The 24,841-nt window shown below is 40.7% G+C and overlaps 1 protein-coding gene across 6 annotated transcripts in view; it reads right to left on the bottom strand.

The window, feature by feature from the left end:
* The window catches only part of opa1 (OPA1 mitochondrial dynamin like GTPase), a 52,892-nt gene that overhangs the window by 3,361 nt on the left and 24,690 nt on the right, over positions 1–24,841 (bottom strand). For all 6 annotated transcript variants that reach the window (XM_060867412.1, XM_060867413.1, XM_060867414.1 and 3 more), the window contains 10 exons: positions 19,810–19,874; positions 19,648–19,724; positions 18,324–18,489; positions 17,259–17,411; positions 15,929–16,037; positions 15,356–15,435; positions 14,167–14,307; positions 13,969–14,085; positions 13,760–13,853; positions 13,560–13,670 (listed from right to left, as the gene is read on the bottom strand). In XM_060867412.1, the coding sequence (XP_060723395.1) occupies positions 13,560–13,670; positions 13,760–13,853; positions 13,969–14,085; positions 14,167–14,307; positions 15,356–15,435; positions 15,929–16,037; positions 17,259–17,411; positions 18,324–18,489; positions 19,648–19,724; positions 19,810–19,874 (1,113 nt within the window). The remainder of the gene's footprint in view (positions 1–13,559; positions 13,671–13,759; positions 13,854–13,968; positions 14,086–14,166; positions 14,308–15,355; positions 15,436–15,928; positions 16,038–17,258; positions 17,412–18,323; positions 18,490–19,647; positions 19,725–19,809; positions 19,875–24,841) is intronic.

Genomic DNA, 24,841 nt, shown 5'->3' with positions numbered 1-24,841 from the left:
CACACTCAGACACACACACAGACAGACAGACACACACACACAGACACACACACACACAGACACTGACAGACAGACACTGACAGACAGACACACACACAGACACTGACAGACACACACACAGACACTGACAGACACACACAGACACTGACAGACACACACAGACACACACACACACACACAGAACACATTTTAAACTCTTTCATTTTGGGAATTAAACCTCACAGCAAACACACTGAAGGACAGCAGACACATTTGTGTGTGTGTGTTTTGGCTTAACGCGGCTGTGAGAAACAGACATTTATTTCTTTTCACCATCTGTTTGTCCCGAACCTAAAAGGTACGACGCCGGCTTTTCTTTTCAGCCTGATGGAAACGTGACAGGAAAAGGAGAAGCGGACAGTCGGCCGGTCCCGAGCGTCCGGGAGCGAGACCTAAACTCCATTTACACTGCTGTTTACCTAAGAGATGAGCTGCTGGACACATCCATTCATGAGTCCCATCTCTTTATCTGCTCATGAATATTCCCATAATCCTTTGCCTCGTATCCCCCAGCTTTTTTTTTCCCTCCTTCTTTCAGGGTTCCTTCTCAATCCCTTCTTTGAAAAAGAGGAGGCTCTTGCCTGATCTCCACATGAAATGATATCTCTTTCAGCGGCGCTCTTACGGAGCTCTAAGCCTCGTGGGCCAGCACAGGGGGGAAAGGCCACAGAAAGCCTTTAATTGACGTGTAATTACACTGAGAAACAGTGTGGCCAAGGAGAACGCACCCCAACACACCCGAAAGAAAGAAAGAAAGAAAGAAAGAAAGAAAGACAGAGCCAGGGCATGTGGGACATACCGCCCAGGAGCCGGATGACGACTGGTGAAGTGAGGAAACTCAACCCAAATCTCAATCCTCCTGCTCTCTCTAACAGATTCCCATCAATGATGACAGCCGAAAAGGAAAAGAGAGAGAGAAAAAAAAAATGTGGGAACATTTTTTTTCCAGACGCTCACGTCTCAAAGTCTGAGGGGGAAAAAAGTGTCGGCGTGAGGCTGTGCGAAAATCTCTGAAAAATAAAATAAAATGGCCGCCGGAGACCGATCTCACCTTCAGACAATAAAAATACGACAGGAGCGGAGATGAAGCGAGGGAAGAAGGGATGAAGGAGGAATGAAAAGGGGCGACATCACGACGACGGAACGTAAACCGACACGTCAGCAGGACGACGCTGTAGCAGCGACAACGCTACAAATCAACACGCAGGCTTTAGGAGGAGGCGCGAGAGCAGACGACTCAACACCAGTTCAACAGGGAAGACAAGAAGAGACGGAAGATAAAGAGATTCCTGAAGGCAGACGAGTGGAGAGATGATTATTATTTAGAACTTATTTATAAATAAACACCTTTTACACACATATTGGCTACTGAACAGCAGCACAGCTGTTTATTTCTCCCTGAACGCTGAAAATAAACAAATAAACAAATTTAAACGGAAATCATTTTAACGCCGAAAAGAAGAAAACATTTCAAAGTGATTTTAGACCTGATGATTAGAGCAAAGGGGCTCATTTAAAAAGGAGAAAAGTTACTGCTGAAAAGTAGAGAAATAACACACACACTCACACACACTCTCTCACACACACACTCACAAACACACACACACACAAACACGCAGACACTCACACAAATACACGCTCACAAACACACACACACACACACACAGACACAAACACACATGCAGACACTCACACACACTCACACAAATACATGCAGACACATTCACACACACATGCAGACACACAAACACACTCACACACACACGCAGACACACAAACACACTCACACAAACACACACATACACACTCACTCACTCACACAAACACACACACACAAACACACATGCAGACACACAAACACACATGCAGACACACTCACTCACACAAACACACTCACACACACACGCAGGCACACTCACTCACACACAAACACGCACACACACAAATACACGCTCACAAACACACACACAGACACTCACACACTCACTCACACAAACACATGCAGACACTCACACACACATGCAGACACACAAACACACTCACACAAACACACACATACACACATGCAGACACACTACTCACTCACTCACACAAACGCGCAGACACACAAACACACACACACAAACACACACACACACATGCAGACACACTCACTCACACAAACACACACACAAACACACATGCAGACACACAAACACACATGCAGACACACTCACTCACACAAACACACTCACACACACGCAGAGACATGCACTCACACACACATGCACACACAGACACACTCACTCACACACAAACACGCACACACACACACGCGCACAAACACACGCGCACACACTCACTCACACACACATTACATTACAGTCGGATGTCCCCTAAGCAGCCCGTCTCTATCACTCTGGAGGTTAAGACAACAACAAAATCAATCAACAAATAAATGGAGCAACAGAACACAAACAGAACACAAACAGAACACAGACTGATGATGATGATGATGATGATGATGATGAGTTTTTTAAAAAAAAAACTAAAAAAAAAAGAATTAAAATGATCTGCTGTTCTTTATTAGACAGAGAGGTTGAACAGTGTGTTTAATAAATCAACATTAATTCAGACTCCTCTCTTATTCCTCACGGAGGTTTCATGTATCCACAAAACAAACACGAAACACGAGCGAGCTGCAGGACGTGTGACGTGACAGATGAGCACGTGTCCACACCAGACTGCTCTATTTTTACTCTGCTGAACAGGAAGTGGATGGTTTTTATATCACCTCAGAGCAGGAAACACAACAGATGAGAGATGTAGTGTGGAAAAACGACTGGCTGTGTGAACAGCTCTCAGGGGAAAGTGGGCTGAAAACCTCACGGCTGCTTCATGTGAGCTCCGTATCCTAGAGCTTCCAAGCAAACAGCAAGTGAGAGAGAGAGAGAGAGAGAGAGAGAGAGAGAGAGAGAGAGAGAGAGAGAGAGAGAGAGAGAGAGAGAGAGATCCTGAGTTCTTCTCCTTTGTGGAACAGATGGATATAAAGAGATTTATAAGCATGGCTGAGATTTATAAGCTGTGTTGCTGAAATCCATGAGGGAGAGATGTGACGAGGAGAGTAAGGAAGGGAGAAAGACAGAGAGAGAGAGAGAGAGAGAGAGAGAGAGAGAGAGAGAGAGAGAGAGAGAGAGAGAGAGACAGAGAGAGAGAGAGAGAGAGAGAGAGAGAGAGAGAAAGAGAGACAGAAAAAGAGAGAGAGAGAGAGAGAGAGAGAGAGAGAGAGAATGACAGAGAGTGAGAGAGAGAGTGAGAGAGAGAGACAGAAAGACAGAGAAAGAGAGAGAGAGAGAGAATGACAGAGAGTGAGAGAGAGAGAGAGAGAGATAGAGAGAGAGAGACAGAAAGACAGAGAGAGAGAGCAAGAGATAGAGAGAGATAGAGAGAATCAGAAAGAGAGAGAGAGTGCGTGAGAGAGAGAGATAGACAGAAAGAAAGAGAGAGAGAGAGAGAGAGAGAGAGAGAGAGAGAGAGAGAGAGAGAGAGAGGGACAGAGTGGGGAAACAGACAGACAGGAAGAGAGAGTGAGAGGGGTTGAGACAGAGGGGGGTGAACAACCAGGGGCAGTAAGTCTTTTCCTCCAGCTGAAGTCCAGACGTCTTCCTGCAACCGAACCGGCAAATCCGACACATGCTTTTCCCATCAGAGGGCCGGAAAACTAGTGGGAGTGAGTGAGACGATGAAGAGAAAAAGAGCAGGAGAGACAGACAGCTGAGGCCAAAAGTCTGGACACGGATCAAACACAGGACCTGTGTTAAATATCTCTGAGGGTGCCGTGTGTGTTCTGGGCTTCTGGATCAAACACAGTACATTTCCAATTGAGGATAAATCCATAAACAATTCCTGTTTTATGAGACAGTGACGCCGGATGTCTCTCTCCACTAACGCAGACATGGGCCTTGGGTACGAGCCTGGGTTTATTTATAGGTCAGAGTCTAAAGTCTGATACCTAAAGTCTAATGTCTAAAGTCTGATACCTAAAGTCTAATATCTAAAGTCTAATGTCTAAAGTCTAATGTCTAAAGTCTAATGTCTAAAGTCTAATATCTAAAGTCTAATGTCTAAAGTCTAATGTCTAAAGTCTAATATCTAAAGTCTAATGTCTAAAGTCTAATATCTAAAGTCTAATGTCTAAAGTCTAATATCTAAAGTCTAATATCTAAAGTCTGATACCTAAAGTCTAATATCTAAAGTCTAATGTCTAAAGTCTAATGTCTAAAGTCTAATGTCTAAAGTCTAATACCTAAAGTCTAATGTCTAAAGTCTAATGTCTAAAGTCTAATGTCTAAAGTCTAATGTCTAAAGTCTGATACCTAAAGTCTAATATCTAAAGTCTAATATCTAAAGTCTAATATCTAAAGTCTAATGTCTAAAGTCTAATGTCTAAAGTCTAATGTCTAAAGTCTGATACCTAAAGTCTAATGTCTAAAGTCTAATGTCTAAAGTCTAATACCTAAAGTCTAATGTCTAAAATCTGATACCTAAAGTCTAATATCTAAAGTCTGATACCTAAAGTCTAATGTCTAAAATCTGATACCTAAAGTCTAATATCTAAAGTCTGATACCTAAAGTCTAATGTCTAAAGTCTGATACCTAAAGTCTAATATCTAAAGTCTAATGTCTAAAGTCTAATATCTAAAGTCTAATGTCTAAAGTCTAATATCTAAAGTCTAATGTCTAAAGTCTAATATCTAAAGTCTAATATCTAAAGTCTGATACCTAAAGTCTAATATCTAAAGTCTAATGTCTAAAGTCTAATATCTAAAGTCTAATGTCTAAAGTCTAATGTCTAATATCTAAAGTCTAAAGTCTAATATCTAAAGTCTAAAGTCTAATATCTAAAGTCTAAAGTCTAATATCTAAAGTCTGATACCTAAAGTCTAATGTCTAAAGTCTGATACCTAAAGTCTAATATCTAAAGTCTAATATCTAAAGTCTAATATCTAAAGTCTAATGTCTAAAGTCTAATGTCTAAAGTCTAATGTCTAAAGTCTAATGTCTAAAGTCTAATATCTAAAGTCTAATATCTAAAGTCTAATATCTAAAGTCTAATATCTAAAGTCTGATACCTAAAGTCTAATGTCTAAAGTCTAATGTCTAAAGTCTAATATCTAAAGTCTAATATCTAAAGTCTAATGTCTAAAGTCTAATGTCTAAAGTCTAATATCTAAAGTCTAATATCTAAAGTCTAATGTCTAAAGTCTAATGTCTAAAGTCTAATACCTAAAGTCTGATACCTAAAGTCTGATACCTAAAGTCTGATACCTAAAGTCTGATACCTAAAGTCTAATGTCTAAAGTCTAAAGTCTAATACCTAAAGTCTGATACCTAAAGTCTGATACCTAAAGTCTGATACCTAAAGTCTAATACCTAAAGTCTAATACCTAAAGTCTAATGTCTAAAGTCTAATGTCTAAAGTCTAATACCTAAAGTCTGATACCTAAAGTCTAAAGTCTAATACCTAAAGTCTAATACCTAAAGTCTAATGTCTAAAGTCTAATGTCTAAAGTCTAATGTCTAATGTCTAATATCTAAAGTCTAATACCTAAAGTCTGATACCTAAAGTCTGATACCTAAAGTCTAATACCTAAAGTCTGATACCTAAAGTCTGATACCTAAAGTCTAATGTCTAAAGTCTAATGTCTAAAGTCTAATATCTAAAGTCTGATACCTAAAGTCTAATGTCTAAAGTCTAATACCTAAAGTCTAATACCTAAAGTCTAATGTCTAAAGTCTAATACCTAAAGTCTAATACCTAAAGTCTAATGTCTAAAGTCTAATGTCTAATACCTAAAGTCTAATGTCTAAAGTCTAATGTCTAAAGTCTAAAGTCTAATGTCTAATACCTAAAGTCTAATGTCTAAAGTCTAATGTCTAAAGTCTAAAGTCTAATGTCTAATACCTAAAGTCTAATATCTAAAGTCTGAATCCTTACTCCTAAAGTATAGGGTCTCAGGTCTAAGGTGTAAAGTCTAAGCCTAAAGCCAAACCCTGACCAGGAGTTTTTTTTCCCCCACCAATGATGATGAGAACTGATCTAATACACACCATCCACCACCAATGATCATGAGAACTGATCTAATACACACCATCCACCACCAATGATCATGAGAACTGATCTAATACACACCATCCACCACCAATGATCATGAGAACTGATCTAATACACACCATCCACCACCAATGATCATGAGAACTGATCTAATACACACCATCCACCACCAATGATGATGAGAACTGATCTAATACACACCATCCACCACCAATGATCATGAGAACTGATCTAATACACACCATCCACCACCAATGATCATGAGAACTGATCTAATACACACCATCCACCACCAATTATCATGAGAACTGATCTAATACACACCATCCACCACCAATGATCATGAGAACTGATCTAATACACACCATCCACCATTTCTTTTGTGTTTGTGTAAAGGAACCCTGGAGCAGTGAAGCCCCTGTTTTACACTATAAAGACACCGGGGTAAGAAAAAGTCTTCAACAAATCCACCTTTTTTGTTGGAGCGGTCAACACGAGGTCAGCAGACAGAGGAAGAAGAAAAGTCTCCAAAACGTTGAGCTCTTGGGTTTTGGGAGAACTCTGATGTCTGATTCACGTCCAGGAGATAAAACACGTACGAGTCAACAGTCTGTGTGTGATTCAGTCCTAACGCAGCGCTCTGATAAAGACGTGTACAGTCGGGTCACACAGCAGTCACTGATTACACGGAGAAAATGCAGAGGAGGTGCTGAGTCAAAGTGTCAGAGAGCAAACACACTTAAACCCTGAGTACACACAGGGCTGAGGTCTCACACACACACACACACACACACACAGAGTCACTGTCACGAGTCACTGTCCCAGACGCAGGAAGTGGATGAGACAAAAGCAAAGAATGTAACCTTTCTTCTGTCACGCTTTCGCATGAGAAAGGAGGAGAGCAGGTTTGGGCATCGACACGTCCACACGTTTAAGACCAAGACTTTCAGGATTTCTAATCATGACTGTGTGTGTTTTAATCTCTAAAAATCTAATCTGAATAAATATTGTTCTCCTGACACATCATCAGCGGATAAAACCGTCGTAGCCCGACTACAACAGAGAGAACGCAAGCTTCTGATTGGTCGGAAATTTCTGACAGCAGTACAGCTCATGTTAATGTGCTCGTTTTAATATGTTGTCGTCGCTATAGCAACGGATACGTCCACTGATCACATCACGTGCAGAGTCGCAGATACGGTGACCTTTTCTTACAGATTATTTATTTATTTATTTATTTATTTAACACGTTTATGGAAGGAGTCTCCAGTGTCGGAGTATCAGATAAGTAACGTAACTTTCTCTAATATTTGTTTTGTTTTGTTTTTTTTTACTTGAGAGAAGTAAAGAGAAGGTGAGGAGACACTGACAGATGGAGAAAGTACGAGATGTGATTCATTAATAACACGTGTGGGGAAACATGGCAATATCACAAAGACTAAGTGAGTTCAAATAAAAGTAAATAAACAAACGCATGAAGAAGAAGAAGTGTGTGTTCGTGCGCCGATAACTGAATCAGGTTCATTAGGAGAATTAAAGCAGCTTGTTTTTCTGGGGGAAATAAAAAGAAGCTCCGTCTGACGTGCCTGAGGTCACATATTAGCAGTGCAGGCTTGGTGCCATGCAGCTGCCCTGGCACACGCCACACACTCCTCACACACACACACACACAAACATACACACACACCTCATCAATCCTCTCACCCACAGCGAACTGCAAAAGTGGCAAGCCTGAACGCAGCTCAGCTTGCACAACCACACACACGCGCACGCGTGCACACACACACAGACACACACACACACACACACACACACAGACACACACACACACTCCCCTGTTCTGAAACAGGAGCAGCTATTTACCTGCCTGACTGCGAGTAAGGGCAAATCGCTCTTAACACCAGACTGAGCCGCAGGGGGTGGATTTTTGTCTTTGTTAAGGGAAGTACCCCCTTCCCCCCTCCCCCTCCCCTCCTTTAAACACTCATCCAGGTGAGTCCGAGGTCATCCTCTCAGCTCCCTGCACCTGTGTCAGGACAGGACTGGCCCCGCTGGCCCGCTGTGAGCCGGGTTCTGCACCGCCAGCCCTGCCTCGGGCCGTCTGCTCCATAAATCTCACACTCACTGACTCATCTGACTCGTTTCTAGCTTACTTCCATGGGGCAAAATACCAGAGGAGGGGGATAAAAGAGCATGTTCCAACAGCTCACAGGTGATTCACTGACCCTCTCTTCAACCTCACAGCAAACCGAGCAATCGGATTACGTCCGGCAGTAAAAGCGACCTGCTGTGTGACTGGGTCAGTCAGGAACTTCAGTCAGAAACCATGACACCAGCGGAAAGTTGGTGGAAACCTGGACTCCGGCGGAAGGTTCTAGATACAGCAGAAGCTTAAATGGTTCCATCACTTGCTTCATACAGTACGTGGAACCACAAAAATCATTCTTTAGATAGAAAATATGAGAGTTCACTGAAAGGAAGCCAGTGGAATCTTAAGCATTAACATCGGCGGACAAAAAAAAAACATTCACAAATTGATTCATAATTTTTTTTTAATAAAAAATATAAAATAAAATGTGTCATTTGAGTTTTTCACTAAAAAGTTATTTTAAATACAGTATTTTTATAAAAAGTATTTTTATTTTAGATATATATATATATTTTTCTTTCTTTTAAGTCTTTCTACTTGTCTAATATTTTGACCATTTCTGGCTGAAATATTTCCTCTAATAAATAAAACCTAACTGAAGCTTATACACTTGTTTAACACGCTTGCTGCCGCAGTCGAACGCACAAGTTGACGGATTTCATTTCGCGTTTAAGAAAAAAAAAATAATAATAATAAACTGCTTTGTGACAGACTTTGAAGACTCGAGCAGAAACCTTCCAGTCGAGACGATTACTAACGAGAGCTGAGAGATGTGAAAGTGAGCTTGGCTTCCAGGGTGTCAGATGAATCGTGTGCATTTGTTGCTTGTGACGTTACGAATGATCACAACACGTCTTGCTCGTGTGAACGTGGGTTATTAACAGCGTCAAAATCTTCACCGTCCTGATTCTTCTCCTCAGGCCAGATCTCCAAGAAGAGAGTTTTCACATCAAAACCCGAGCTTCGGTAGCCATGACTACCGGAGCGAGACGGTCAGGTCAATCTAATAATAAGGTGGACTTTTAGAATCTCTAAACAGACAGAATCTCTCAGAAACACATGCGCCCAGGAGAAGCTCGTCTTAATGACATGAAAGACGCTGAAGCTGAAGTGGAAACATGTACAGACTCAATGCCATTTCATTACACTTCCAAAACACTCGACTCCGTTTGCTTGAAGTTCAGTTTCGGATAAAGAATGTTAACCTGAGGCTTTCGCACATAAAGCACGTGTGTGCGCTCGGGATCAAAGCATCAAACGCTCGATGTCCAAATGCAACCAAATGTCCTCCTGTAAGGAATCTATGACTCTGTCGACGCTTTTTATCCCCTTATAGTTACATTTAAAAGTGAAACAAGTTACAAGATGTTTTTACTAGAAACCAGAAAACCGAAACTCCTGAAGATGTCTGGAAACTTTCCTTACCGTAAACATCACCGCGTGAACAGAGGCGCTGACGTAGAGTCCCTGTGAAGGAGCTGTTGCTATAGAAACGATAACGTACTGTATTGTATGACTGACCGAGCCGCTGTTTCAGAAAATCTTCACCACCTTCTGCTATGTCGTGAAAATGTATTTTGTACAAATGATCCAAAAAGATCTCAGTGTTTGAGATAAAGAAGAAAAGTTTACTCAATGTTTATTTTATTGTTTATTCTTTTTAATAATTAGTAAACCTTAACTTTTACTGTTTTTGCAATCCCTGTTCTTGGGCAGTTCTTATAGTTTAACTATAAACTCTATATATTTACAATTCATTCGTCAAGTTACTCACTGATTCAATGATTAAGCAAAATGATTCACTGTTTCAATGATTAATGAAAGTGATTCCCTGATTCACTAAATAAGCAACATGACTCTCTGATTCAATTATTAAGCAAAATGATTCCGATTCACTAAAAAAAGCAAAGCGATTCTCTGATTCAGTGTTAAACATAACAAGTAAATAATTAAGCAAAAATACCTAATTCACTTATTAAACAAAGTGATTCATTGATTCACTCTGCTGAAATCTGATTTTTTTTGTCCTATAGCAAAGTTTTCCAGTTTGCATGGACACATAAATCCGATCATTTTGAATCAGACCTAACCCTAGATCAGATACATTAAACGGAGTGAAAACAAGCAGATCAGAATTTATTTAGCTTTTGCCTCAGTATGTGTCAGCAAAACTCAGTCTTCATCATCATCATCATCACGTGTTGTGATTAAAAAAAAGGTGAAAAAACAGGAAAAAGCAGAAAATTGGGAGTAAATGTGGGATCAGAAACTGGTAATTTACTAGAAATTTCTGCAATAAATTCAAGCTCATTCAAGCTTCAGAAACCGACCGAATCCGTGTACACGCACGCTTGTGGGGACCTTCAGGAGACAAGTGTGTTCGTGTTAAAGACAGAAATGTGTCCGTTTCGAACTCGAGCAAGAACTTCATGAATTCTAAATGGGATCTTTTATAAATCAATGTTCTTCTGAGCTGATCCTTGCTCCTACCTTGAAGTCTGTAACATCCCTAAACTTTCTCAAGGTCATCACCCTGCGCTCAGGAAGCTAGCTGTCTGATCTGAGTGTGCTGCAGACACACACACACACACACACACACACACACACGCGCGCACACACACACCATTACAACAGCAGCACGTGCATGACAGGCAGCAAGGCCGGGCAAGCCCAGGAATTCCTCCTGACTTACTGATGAGCTCAGTGGAGGAAACACATCTCTCTCTCTCTCTCTCTCTCTCTCTCTCTCTCTCTAAAATAAACTTGCTTTCAGTGCCAAAGCCCTTGGGATGTGAGAGATCCCTGTACGGTGTCAGGATTCATCCTGGAGTGTTTTAAGTGATGAGAGATGGTGCAAAAAAACATAAATCCTAAACGTGATTTATCTTGAACATAAAGAAAACAATAATGTATAAAAATTATTACAATCCTCCTTTATGTTAACTTCCTGATGTCATAAGAAATAGCAAGAAAGCTAAGAAATTACCAAAAAAAAAATAAAAATGAACCAGATTATATCTAGATGATGTCGGTTATCACACACCACACTCCTGCTGAATTCTGATTGGTCTGGAGGTGTCGATTCGTTTTCTAGAGCTGCGGCTCTGGACGCAGTACAGGTTTAATCAGCTTTGTCCACACAAGCGATAGGTTTTAAGGTCATCGTTGCCATGGTGATGTCTTCTGTAAGGATTATTTTTTCGTATATGGAAGGAGTCTCCAGTGTGAGAGAACAGGAGGTTTATAGCTTCTATAACAGAAGCGAGAACAAGATATGACTTGCTTCACGGAGGCTCCTCGACGTTATAAACAAGCTCGGTCTGTTGTTCTAGAAAAGGTTGGAATTTGTGCTTCTTCGACACTCGACAAGCTGTGTTTTTCTGTGTCATCCACATCAAGAGAAAGTGAGGAACATGTGCAATGGATGCGACTGTAAATGGATAAAAACGAGCGACTTTAAGGGACTAATTCATCACACCAGGAGCTCAGCAGTGATTAGTTTCCTTTAACAGCATTTAGACAGAGGATTTAACTCGTGATAAACCCAGTCAAAGCTGCAGGAACATCAGTCATCGGCTCACTGATCCACAGCACACCCTCTTCTGTAAACCCACAGTGAAGAGATCGGCTGTGTGTGTGTGTGTGTGTGTGTGTGTGTGTGTGTAAGCAACCACACACAAGCGTAGCAAGTCTGAGCATGTTTCAGTAAGCACACTGACCACCACCTCGTCTTGGGAGGTTTGTCTTCTGGTCAGCGTCATGCCTTAAAGCTCAGGATCCTGCATCCTGTGTGTGTGTGTGTGTGTGTGTGTGTGTTGTGAGTTCAGGTGAGAGCTGTAAAGGTGAACCGGCCCACACATGCTTGTTTGCGCATGCAAATGTTTCCGTTAGGATCCTCTAACCCTCCCTGGGATGATGTGCTCACAGCAAGCTAACCCTCGGTTATGTTTCTGCACGATTAGCGAACAGCAGCTGAGGCACGTCTGCTCTTAATCCTGAGGATCGCTCGCAGCTCGTTTCTCTCATCCAACAGACTGATAAACTCTCCGTGTGTGAAGCACTTCCGTAAAATGTCAGGAATAAAACACTTGTGCTGCGTCACGCTGTCACAGGAAACTAATCATAGTTTTGCTGGAGTGACGGAGTGACTGATTATTTACCTCAGAAACTGCACGGAAGTTCCAACAATCATCATCTGATTAAAACCTGGCACTTTTATTAATCCGTTTAGTTACGTTTAACGTCTCACCTGACGTCTTTTCCTCTGTTGTAGCTCACACACACATACAGCTTGTGGTGTTAGAGAGAAGCCACAGCGAGAACTCACTGTACGTGATGTGAACGAGCTGTTGCTATAGAAACGGTAACGGTAACGACACTTCATAGCTGAACTCTTTATGACACCCAGCTGTAAACACGCAGATTATTGATTAGCTCACATGGTCAGATGTGTGTGTGCGCGTGTGTGTGTGTGTGTGTGTTCAAGCCTGGGCATGTCAGCGCTCACAGCCATAAATCCATAAATTCCTTCCTTAATCATTAGAAAATTCTGTTATCTCTATCTCTCTCTCTCTCTCTCTCGCTCTCCTTTATTCTCAATTAAAAGATAATTATATAAAAAAAAAATAAAATAAAAAAAAAAAAAAGTATAGGTTCTGTAAAAAAATGTAAAAATTAAACAGGATTACTCCAAACCAAAGAATAAAGAACGATGATGATGCTTTGTTACGTTTGTGCTAAAAGTTCATTCCACTCGGTTCAGTAATCTTGGCGTTTTCATCCCTGATTAAATCACTAATTAAAGCTGAGCTCCTTTATGATGACGGTGTAATAATCTGGGATAAACAGAGCGTCCTGATGAGGAAATGACTGATTTACAGGATGTCGTTGCCCTCTAGTGGATTTCCATAAGTGGCGCCTTGTGGTCTTTGGCTGAAGCGCTCGGATGTAACGGAGCCGATCACAGAGACGAGCGTTCAGTTCATCAGTAATGAATTAGTTTAGTGGTTACTGGGTTTATCTAGGTGTATGTAGGTAGAAACAACACACACACACTATAATTTACACCTAGAAAGATAAAATACGGATTTGAATGCTTCTTAGTGTTCGTACAAATGATTGTTTTCTGATAACAAAACATACTGAAATGTTTTATTCCTAATTTATTGGCCACAATTTTAAAAATATCTAATTATTAAAACTGTCGAAAAATGTTTGTAAATAAAAGAGTGAATGAGTGTGTGTGTGTGTGTGTGTGTGTGTGTGTGTTACACTTACTGAGGTCTTCAGCCAGCTGAACTCTCCTTCCCGTAATCAGCTGCACTTTCTTCTCATTGTCCTCTGCGAAATCCTCCAGCACCTCCTTCACGTTCTTCTCCAAGCGCCGCACTGCGAGAACGACAAAACCGCGTCACCTCTCGAAACCAGAATAAACCGGATTAAAGCTCACGCTACACCGAGGGCTCTTCATCACAAACCTTCAGTGTTGGTGAGCTGCTGTCGGAGAGTGTTGGCTGTGATGCCCAGCATCCTCTGGATTCTCCAGAACAGGACCACGTCGTTGCACTCGAGCTAAAAGACGCAGAGCAGAAATCTCAGTGATGGAACGTAGCAGTAATGCAGTAAGTAAACGTGTGAGATGTTCTGTGGAAGTGGTTCCTTGACAGAATATGTATTTAAGGTGTACCTCAGAGTCTACAAAGTGTCTCTGGTAATAATAAAACCCTCGCCGGCAGATGTTACAGTGGAACAAGGCCTTCTGCAGGAAGTGGCGCCTGTACAGCTGGTGCCACGTGTCTTTAATCTGAAACAAATCACTGGGGTCACAACACAGACAGATGTGTAATAGAGCATTTCTAACAGGGATGTTCAGGACACCACTGACCAACACCGGGTCCACATCCACACCGCGAGACTCCAGGTTCTTCCGCACGGTGGTGACTTCGTCGTTGGCCAGGTACGCCGTGTGGTCCTCGTGCAGCTTCAGCAGACGCTCCAGCTCGTTTTTGGTCTCGTTGCGAACGTGCTACAAAAAAGTAGAAGAAAAAAAAATGCGTCAAACAAGATCACTATCTGCTCGTTAACTTCCTGTAATCTCGGTCCTGTAATCTCACCACCCTGCTCATTAACGTCTTGTAATCTCACTGCTCTGCTTGTTAGTGTCCTGTAATCTCTTTCCTGTGATCTCTGTCCTGTAATCTCACCATCCTGCTCGTTAACGTCCTGTAATCTGTCCTGTAATCTCACCGTCCTGCTCGTTAACGTCCTGTAATCTGTCCTGTAATCTCACCGTCCTGCTCGTTAACGTCCTGTAATCTGTCCTGTAATCTCACCGTCCTGCTCGTTAACGTCCTGTAATCTCACCGCCCTGCTAAACTCACTGCTCTGCTTGTCAGTGTCCTGTAATCTCACCGTCCTGTTCTTTGGTGTCCTGTAATCTTGCCATCCTGCTCTTTAACGTCCTGTAATCTCTGTCCTGTAATCTCACCGTCTGGCTCGTTAACGTCCTGTAATCTCACTGCCCTGCTCGTTAACGCCCTCTAATCTGTCCTGTAATCTCACCACCCTGCTCGTTAACGTCCTCTAATCTGTCCTGTAATCTCACCACCCTGCTCGTTAACGTCCTCTAATCTGTCCTGTAATCTCACCGCCCTGCTCGTTAACGTCCTCTAATCTGACCTGTAATCTCACTGCTCTGCTTGTCAGTGTCCTGTAATCTCACCGTCCTGTTCTTTGTTGTCCTGTAATCTCACCGTCTGGCTCGTTAACGTTCTGTAATCTCTGTCCTGTAATCTCATCGCTCTGCTCATTTACGTCCTGTAATCTTGTCATCCTGCCATCACATCTAATTTATCTAATTTGGTCTGTATCTTTTGGTTCAAAACTACAGTTTTGTCGTGGAAACTTCTGAAAAGTTCTAACAAGAAGTTCTAGCGATGTGAAGAACGTTACTACATCTGACTGTTGAGTGCTGACCCATTTTATAAGACTTATATTAACAGCTCAGAGATTTGTGCAGCTTGGTGGCAATTTAGTAATGATGTCCACAGAAGAAGACAAACTTTCTTTCTGACCTGTTCAGGTGTGCGACTTTTCCAGTTCAGCCATCGCTGCTTCCAGTCGGGTCCGACCATGTCGCTGATCACCGCCTCAGCTGAGGGACGACGCAAAAGATCTTTAATATTACATACAGAACATAGAATTCTGACAAAAGCTTCACATTTACTTTGCTTTAAATTTCTCAGTTTAAAAAAAAACACTAATGCAAAATAAAAGTACACACTTTAAATAGTTAGGATTTAAATTGGTTAAAAAAGATTGTTACAATTAAAGGACCCACAGAATGTTCTTTACAATTATAAATAATGAGATATCCGTTTAAATGCTGCTCCAATGAGATCTATTATTGCAAAAATAAAAAATAAAAATAGAGAAAATACTTATAATATTTATATATGATAGTAATCATTTTTTAAAGTGACTTTTAAAATGAAAAAATGAACACTGGTCCCAGTTGCCTTTCTTGGAGTGCACACTGTAAAAGCTTAAATTAAAATAATCTCGAAATAAAAAAAAAAGGCAACACAAAGAAATACAACCAGGAAAGTGGAGAAGGAGAATAGGATTAAATCTGTTAATGAACACACTGTCTTTAAGACGGGACTGCAGAGTCTCCTCCATGAACTGGATGGCGGCGTCCCATTGTGGCTTGTCCGTGATGGAGCGATCCTCCAGAGTGTTGTGCTGGATCACTCTCTAGGGGAAGCAAACAAACCAAAATAAATAAGTTAGATGTGATGGCAGGATGGCAAGATGTTAACGAGCGGAGGGATGAGATTACAGGACAGATTACAGGATGTTAAAGAGCAGGGAGGTGAGATTACAGGACAGATGCCCCTTTTCCACCGAGGCAGTTTGAGTGCTGGTTCGGAGCCTAATTTAGAACCAGTTCTTTCTTTTCCGACAGCCAAAGCACCGGCTCTGAACCAGGAAAAGTGGTTCTTAAGTAGCACCAAAACGTTTCTGGTCTAGACTTAAGAACCGCTTGTGTCAGGGGCTGTGGGTGGGGCTGTGGGCGGGGCTACTGTTAGCGCATTTGATAATGTACCTTAAGTATACTAATGTTTAATACACTTTTACTTTACCGCGATATGGTACATTATCAGCACACATGATAGTAAGTAGCTACATGCTAAGGCTAACTATTTTCTGTGTTAATGATAAAATAACGTTATGTACTTTCTCGATTACAACCTCCGTTTATACAGATTACATGGAGCTGCACGTACACGTTGGATTCGCCACGTTTGGATGTTAATGTAGGTTCACAAAGCCATGAGCATTAACAGTAAAGCAACATCCGCCATTGTTTGTGTTTGTGTTTGTCGCTGCTGCGCTAACGTTGCTGTATAACGTGACACGTATACAGTGACGTCAGACTCGGCTCTGTGATGCTCTCTAACCGGTGGAAAGGCAAACCGGTTCTTAGAAGGTTCGACAGTGGAACCAACTTTGAACCAGCACTCGGTTCTTTTTGGTGGAAAAAGGGTAAGAGATTACAGGACATCAAAGAGCAGGACGGTGACATTACAGGACAGAGCTTATAGGACACTAATGAGCAGGGCGGTGAGATTACAGGACAGAGATTACAGGACAGAGATTACAGGACAGAGAATACAGGACAGAGAATACAGGACAGAGGCAGAGAATCCTGTTACAGGACAGAGATTACAGGACAGAGAATACAGGACAGAGGCAGAGAATCCTGTTACAGGACAGAGATTACAGGACAGAGATTACAGGACAGAGGCAGAGAATCCTGTTACAGGACAGAGATTACAGGACAGAGATTACGGGACAGAGATTACGGGACAGAGATTACGGGACAGAGATTACGGGACAGAGATTACGGGACAGAGATTACGGGACATTAAAAAGCGGGACAGTGATGCAGGGGTGAAGGCGCAGTGTGTTTACCAAACTGTCCATAGCTCTCTCGTTCCACTTGTGCCTCTTTATGCTCTCGTCCTTCACCGCTTCCTTCAGCTTGTCGAAGATGTCGTCCTGATCTTTTCCTTTGTACTCGGCCATGAAGCGAGCGAACTCCTCCTGCAGCGTCTCCCACGCTACCTGAGCGCCACGGCAACAAGAAAAGAAAAAAAAAAGAAAAATCATTCAAAATCATATTTAATTCAATATTGTGTTGCTAAATAACGAGCACAAACATAGGATTTTTAATTATTTTGTTTATGTTTCATTTAATCCTGTAAAATGTTTTTTGATTAATCTTTATTTTTATTTTTGCACACACACAGCAGTGAACACACACACAACGTGAACACACACCCGGGGCAGTGGGCAGTCATTTATGCTACAGCAGTTGGGGGGGTTCGGTGCCTTGCTCAAGGGCACCTCTGGCGTGGTATTGCCGGCCCGAGACTCGAACCCACAACCTTAGGGTTAGAAGTCAGACTCTCTAACCATTAGGCCATTTATTCTGCAAAATAATTTAAGCTGCAAAATTTTTTTATTTTTAGGTTTTTTTTAGACTGCGTACACTTACCACCAGATATACAAACTGCTATTCTAACTCTATAAAAGCTAACCTTAGCCAAGTTATTTAGCATGCTAATGTTTCGGACAGGATCTGTTATTAGCCTTGGGTGAACTTTGCTAGCATGCATGCCTTCTAATCCATGTAGCTAGAGTTAGCTTAGATAGAGCTTCCAAATTCTCCTCAAGACAGCGATGATCTGTTGGGTTTCTGCAGCATCACAGTGATGAATTGTCCTGGTTTATTAAATAATGAAATGCTTCTGCGTCGTGTGAAGTGTGCGCGAGTCGACTCAGTGTGCGCGAGTCGACTCAGTGTGCGCGAGTCGACTCAGTGTGCGCGAGTCGACTCAGTGTGCGCGAGTCGACTCAGTGTGCGCGAGTCGACTCAGTGTGCGCGAGTCGACTCAGTGTGCGCGAGTCGACTCAGTGTGCGCGAGTCGACTCAGTGTGCGCGAGTCGACTCAGTGTGCGCGAGTCTTGCGTTACCTCCAGCGCTTTGTGTGGCAGCTGTTTGTCCGTCCACTGCTTCAGTTTGATATCTACAGTGGTGTTAAAGGTGCCCGAGTCCATGGTCTGAGCAGCGGGAAGGTAGATGTTCTCTATGACGTGAGTGGAGACTCTCTCCCACAGCTTCTTCTGCAGGATGGACTCCCTGAGAGAGAGAGAGAGAGAGAGAGAGAGAGGGAGAGGGAGGGAGAGGGAGGGAGAGAGAGAGAGAGAGAGAGAGAGAGGGAGAGGGAGAGAGAGAGAGAGAGAGAGAGAGAGAGAGAGAGAGAGCGAGCGAGAGAGAGATAAAGGGGGGAGGGAGAGGGGGGGAGGGAGAGGGGGGGGGGATCACCAGATGTCAATCACTCACCAACTCAGTAATACCAGCTGCAATACATTTTCACGTGCGTGTGTGTGTGTGTGTGTGTGTGTGTGTGTGTGTGTGTGTGTGTGTGTGTGTGTGTGGGGCTCATTTATCATGGAGGACAGCTCATATTTCACTGCTTCTTGTTTGCTTTGTTCGACTATGGCATGTCGATGCGCGACTCCTATACTCAGAGAGAAGCAGCCCGTAGCTATTCATCACACCATCGATCTGAGAGGATGATGAAGCTCAGAGGAGATGCTCCACACATCTGATCTATTCCATTTAGCCGTTCCTCAGGGCTTCGGGTTCAAGAGCTACACGTCTGCGCCGTGGGGCTCGGCCAATCCCGAGGTAGAAGCAGCACACAACACTGGCTCTTTCCTCACGGAACAATCCAGAAGATCTCGCTGGGTTTTAACAGTCGAGAAACAGATATGTGATGCGTGTTGTACACGTGGCTGTAATACTGAGGTGTGTTGCTGGAGAAGGGATTAACAACAGGGTTGCCAGATCCTCGTGAGTGACACCACTGAGACTAAACAACCTATTTATTTAAAAATAAATGAAAACGTAAAACCTTTTTTGCCCTTTTCTAGTCACTTATATTATAGCAGCTATAAACACTCACCAGTCTTTTCTTGTTACCAGGCAACACCAACAAGGCTTTGCCTCTGACACTTAAATTAAAATTTTTCATTTTGTTTTAGTTTATTTGATATAAACGTTAATTTAATAAGCATTTTTAAAAAGTTGGATCGGTTTTGTCTTAGGTTTCGTTTACGTGAAGCTTCGGCTTACGAACGAACGTCGTTACCATAGCAACGATATTCATATAAGCAGAAGTTTGTGGTGAGTTTGGAGAATGAATATGTCAAAAAAAAATTACCAAAAAAAAAAAAAAAATGAAATAAATAAAACAGCTCCAGATGTACAGTAAATAAAGACACAAACACTGACCAGTGTTTCGGAGTGACCTGGCTCAAGCTGATCACCTCGTCCAGGATCTCGTTCTTGGCTTTTTCATACAGCTCGTTCTGTGAAACGAAGAAAAATAAAAATTCATCAACTGTTACATCAACCGTGTGTGTGTGCGTGTGTGTGTGTGTGAGACTCACTTACCCTGTCCAGCTCTCGTAAGCGAGGGTAATTGTTCTTCCACTCGGTCTCCAGGTTAAAGCGAGATGCTGTTGCATGATGAAAGCAGAGTTCAAGGTAAATTAATAATTAAAGCCTCACAGATAAATAAAAAAACAACGCGATGATTGATGCGTTAAAAAGAGTCCGATCGTCTGCATCACTACTAATAATAAACCTCGAGAGCACAGAAGCGGTTTGGTGAATAAAGCGGTCAGAAGATACTCCTTAATCTGTAGAAGAAAATGATTGACCAGGTTTAAGAACTCAAAAGGATTCCATCTTTGATCTTTCAGTGTTCAGGTGAAAATCAGACAGAAAAGCCAGAGATCACGTCATTAAACTCTGATTTACACTCATGAGTTGTTTTCTTTTTTGAACTTGTGATGCAGAATGCTAGAAGAAAGTAGGTCTGAAAGTTCTAGAGGAAGGACAGGACAGTGTGCTGCGTTTATTTCTAGGTCCTTCACTTCCTCTGCATGGTAGTTGTCCCTGAGGGCCGTGATCAATGCCCCTGCAATCGGACGTGCTCTATATCAGCGTCCCTGCTCGGCCCTGGGGGAGCGCCGGCCCTGGGACACACGGGCTAAGCTGTCTGGCCTGCACAATGGAGTTGACGCTAATTGCTCCGGTTATCGGGGCGGCCTCCGGCACGGCGGCTCCCATCGATCGGCAACACAAAAGCTCGGCCGCGTCCCGCCATCAGGTCATAAATCTAGCAGCACGCCGTTAATAGGAGACGCTGGCTAATTGGTGTGGAGGATTTCTGAAACATCCTGAACTGAGAGGGAGGGAGGGAGAGAGGGAGGGGGAGAGAGAGAGAGAGAGAGAAAGAAAGAGAGAGAGGAAGAAGGAGAGCGAAAAAAAGAGAGACAGAGAGAGACAGAGCGAAAGAAAGAGAGTGAAAGAGAGAAAAAGAGAGAGAGAGAGAGTGAAAGAAAGAGAGAGAGAGAGAGAGAGAGAGAGAGAGAGAGAGAGAGACGGAGAAAGAGAGACAGAGAGAGAGAGAGATAGAGAGATAGAGAAAGCGAGCGAGAGACTCTGTGCTGCTATTAGGACCTGAATAAAAATAAACCTGTTATCATTATCGTAGTTACACCATGCTTTTAAATCCTGCATTCTGATTGGTCAGATGGTGTGGATTCACTTATGGACACAAGCGAAGGTCCAAATCGCAGGTTTACGTGCATACATTATCGTTTCTATAGTAACGGCTCATACACAGAGACTCGTATGGCACAGTAAACAAAATACCAGATTATTTTCTGCAATAATTCAAATGCAAAATTGCTCCTGGCTTTTCATGGAGGTTTACTTTATTTACACACTGACAGATTGTCACGTGTCTACACGTGCACTGTTACACTGACGTACTGACACACAGCTGTGGTGTAAATGATATATAAATGTAAATGATATTCAGTATTATAGTGTGTTGTGTTGTTCAGTATTATAGTGTGTTGTGTTGTTCAGTATTATAGTGTGTTGTGTTGTTCAGTATTATAGTGTGTTGTGTTGTTCAGTATTATAGTGTGTTGTGTTGTTCAGTATTATAGTGTGTTGTGCAGTATTATATTGTGTTGTATTGTGTTGTGCAGTATTATATTCTGTTGTATTATGTTGTGCAGTATTATATTGTGTTGTATTGTGTTGTGCAGTATTATATTGTGTTGTGCGGTATTATATTGTGTTGTATTGTGTTGTGCAGTATTATATTGTGTTGTGCAGTATTATATTGTGTTGTATTGTGTTGTTCAGTATTATAGTGTGTTGTGTTGTTCAGTATTATAGTGTGTTGTGTTGTTCAGTATTATATTGTGTTGTGTTGTTCAGTATTATAGTGTGTTGTATTGTTCAGTATTATATTGTGTTGTATTGTGTTGTTCAGTATTATATAGTGTTGTGTTGTTCAGTATTATATTGTGTTGTGCAGTATTATAGTGTGTTGTGTTGTTCAGTATTATATGGTGTTGTGTTGTTCAGTATTATAGTGTGTTGTATTGTTCAGTATTATATTGTATTGTTCAGTATCATATTGTGTTGTATTGTATTGTTCAGTATTATATAGTGTTGTATTGTTCAGTATTATATAGTGTTGTGTTGTTCAGTATTATATAGTGTTGTATTGTTCAGTATTATATTGTGTTGTGCAGTATTATAGTGTGTTGTGTTGTTCAGTATTATATTGTGTTGTATTGTGTTGTGCAGTATTATATTGTGTTGTGCAGTATTGTAGTGTGTTGTGTTGTGCAGTATTATATTGTGTTGTATTGTGTTGTGCAGTATTATATTGTGTTGTGCAGTATTATATTGTGTTGTATTGTGTTGTGCAGTATTATATTGTGTTGTGCAGTATTGTAGTGTGTTGTGTTGTGCAGTATTATATTGTGTTGTATTGTGCTGTGCAGTATTATATTGTGTTGTATTGTGTTGTGCAGTATTATATTGTGTTGTATTGTGTTGTGCAGTATTATATTGTGTTGTGCAGTATTATATTGTGTTGTATTGTGTTGTTCAGTATTATATTGTGTTGTATTGTGTTGTGCAGTATTATATTGTGTTGTGCGGTATTGTAGTGTGTTGTGCAGTATTATATTGTGTTGTATTGTGTTGTGCAGTATTATATTGTGTTGTGCAGTATTGTAGTGTGTTGTGTTGTGCAGTATTATATTGTGTTGTATTGTGTTGTGCAGTATTATAGTGTGTTGTGCTGTGCAGTATTATATTGTGTTGTATTGTGCTGTGCAGTATTATATTGTGTTGTATTGTGTTGTGCAGTATTATATTGTGTTGTATTGTGTTGTGCAGTATTATATTGTGTTGTGCAGTATTATATTGTGTTGTATTGTGTTGTGCAGTATTATATTGTGTTGTGCGGTATTGTAGTGTGTTGTGTTGTGCAGTATTATATTGTGTTGTATTGTGTTGTGCAGTATTATAGTGTGTTGTGCTGTGCAGTATTATATTGTGTTGTATTGTGCTGTGCAGTATTATATTGTGTTGTATTGTGTTGTGCAGTATTATATTGTGTTGTATTGTGTTGTGCAGTATTATATTGTGTTGTATTGTGTTGTGCAGTATTATATTGTGTTGTGCGGTATTATATTGTGTTGTATTGTGTTGTGCAGTATTATATTGTGTTGTGCTGTGCAGTATTATATTGTGTTGTATTGTGCTGTGCAGTATTATATTGTGTTGTATTGTGTTGTGCAGTATTATATTGTGTTGTATTGTGTTGTGCAGTATTATATTGTGTTGTATTGTGTTGTGCAGTATTATATTGTGTTGTGCGGTATTATATTGTGTTGTATTGTGTTGTGCAGTATTATATTGTGTTGTATTGTGTTGTGCAGTATTATATTGTGTTGTGCGGTATTATATTGTGTTGTATTGTGTTGTGCAGTATTATATTGTGTTGTGCAGTATTATATTGTGTTGTATTGTGTTGTGCAGTATTATATTGTGTTGTGCAGTATTATATTGTGTTGTATTGTGTTGTGCAGTATTATAGTGTGTTGTGCTGTGCAGTATTATATTGTGTTGTGCAGTATTATATTGTGTTGTATTGTGTTGTTCAGTATTATAGTGTGTTGTGTTGTTCAGTATTATAGTGTGTTGTGTTGTTCAGTATTATATTGTGTTGTGTTGTTCAGTATTATAGTGTGTTGTATTGTTCAGTATTATATTGTGTTGTATTGTGTTGTTCAGTATTATATAGTGTTGTGTTGTGCAGTATTATATTGTGTTGTGCGGTATTATATTGTGTTGTATTGTGTTGTGCAGTATTATATTGTGTTGTGCAGTATTATATTGTGTTGTATTGTGTTGTGCAGTATTATATTGTGTTGTGCAGTATTATATTGTGTTGTATTGTGTTGTGCAGTATTATAGTGTGTTGTGCTGTGCAGTATTATATTGTGTTGTGCAGTATTATATTGTGTTGTATTGTGTTGTTCAGTATTATAGTGTGTTGTGTTGTTCAGTATTATAGTGTGTTGTGTTGTTCAGTATTATATTGTGTTGTGTTGTTCAGTATTATAGTGTGTTGTGTTGTTCAGTATTATATGGTGTTGTGTTGTTCAGTATTATAGTGTGTTGTATTGTTCAGTATTATATTGTGTTGTTCAGTATTATATAGTGTTGTATTGTTCAGTATTATATAGTGTTGTGTTGTTCAGTATTATATAGTGTTGTATTGTTCAGTATTATATTGTGTTGTGCAGTATTATAGTGTGTTGTGTTGTTCAGTATTATATGGTGTTGTGTTGTTCAGTATTATATTGTGTTGTATTGTGTTGTGCAGTATTATATTGTGTTGTGCAGTATTGTAGTGTGTTGTGTTGTGCAGTATTATATTGTGTTGTATTGTGTTGTGCAGTATTATATTGTGTTGTGCAGTATTATATTGTGTTGTATTGTGTTGTGCAGTATTATGTTGTGTTGTATTGTGTTGTGCAGTATTATGTTGTGTTGTATTGTGTTGTGCAGTATTATATTGTGTTGTATTGTGTTGTGCAGTATTATATTGTGTTGTATTGTGTTGTGCAGTATTATATTGTGTTGTGCAGTATTATATTGTGTTGTATTGTGTTGTTCAGTATTATATTGTGTTGTTCAGTATTATATTGTGTTGTGCAGTATTATATTGTGTTGTTCAGTATTATATTGTGTTGTATTATGTTGTGCAGTATTATAGTGTGTTGTGCTGTGCAGTATTATATTGTGTTGTATTGTGTTGTGCAGTATTATATTGTGTTGTGCGGTATTGTAGTGTGTTGTGCAGTATTATATTGTGTTGTATTGTGTTGTGCAGTATTATATTGTGTTGTGCGGTATTGTAGTGTGTTGTGTTGTGCAGTATTATATTGTGTTGTATTGTGTTGTGCAGTATTATAGTGTGTTGTGCTGTGCAGTATTATATTGTGTTGTATTGTGCTGTGCAGTATTATATTGTGTTGTATTGTGTTGTGCAGTATTATATTGTGTTGTATTGTGTTGTGCAGTATTATATTGTGTT

This window comes from Tachysurus vachellii, chromosome 4, assembly GCF_030014155.1.
Source record: "Tachysurus vachellii isolate PV-2020 chromosome 4, HZAU_Pvac_v1, whole genome shotgun sequence".
Classification (NCBI taxonomy): Eukaryota; Metazoa; Chordata; class Actinopteri; order Siluriformes; family Bagridae; genus Tachysurus; species Tachysurus vachellii.
Note: the sequence above shows the minus strand (reverse complement) of the source record. Positions and strands in the feature narration are given on the sequence as shown.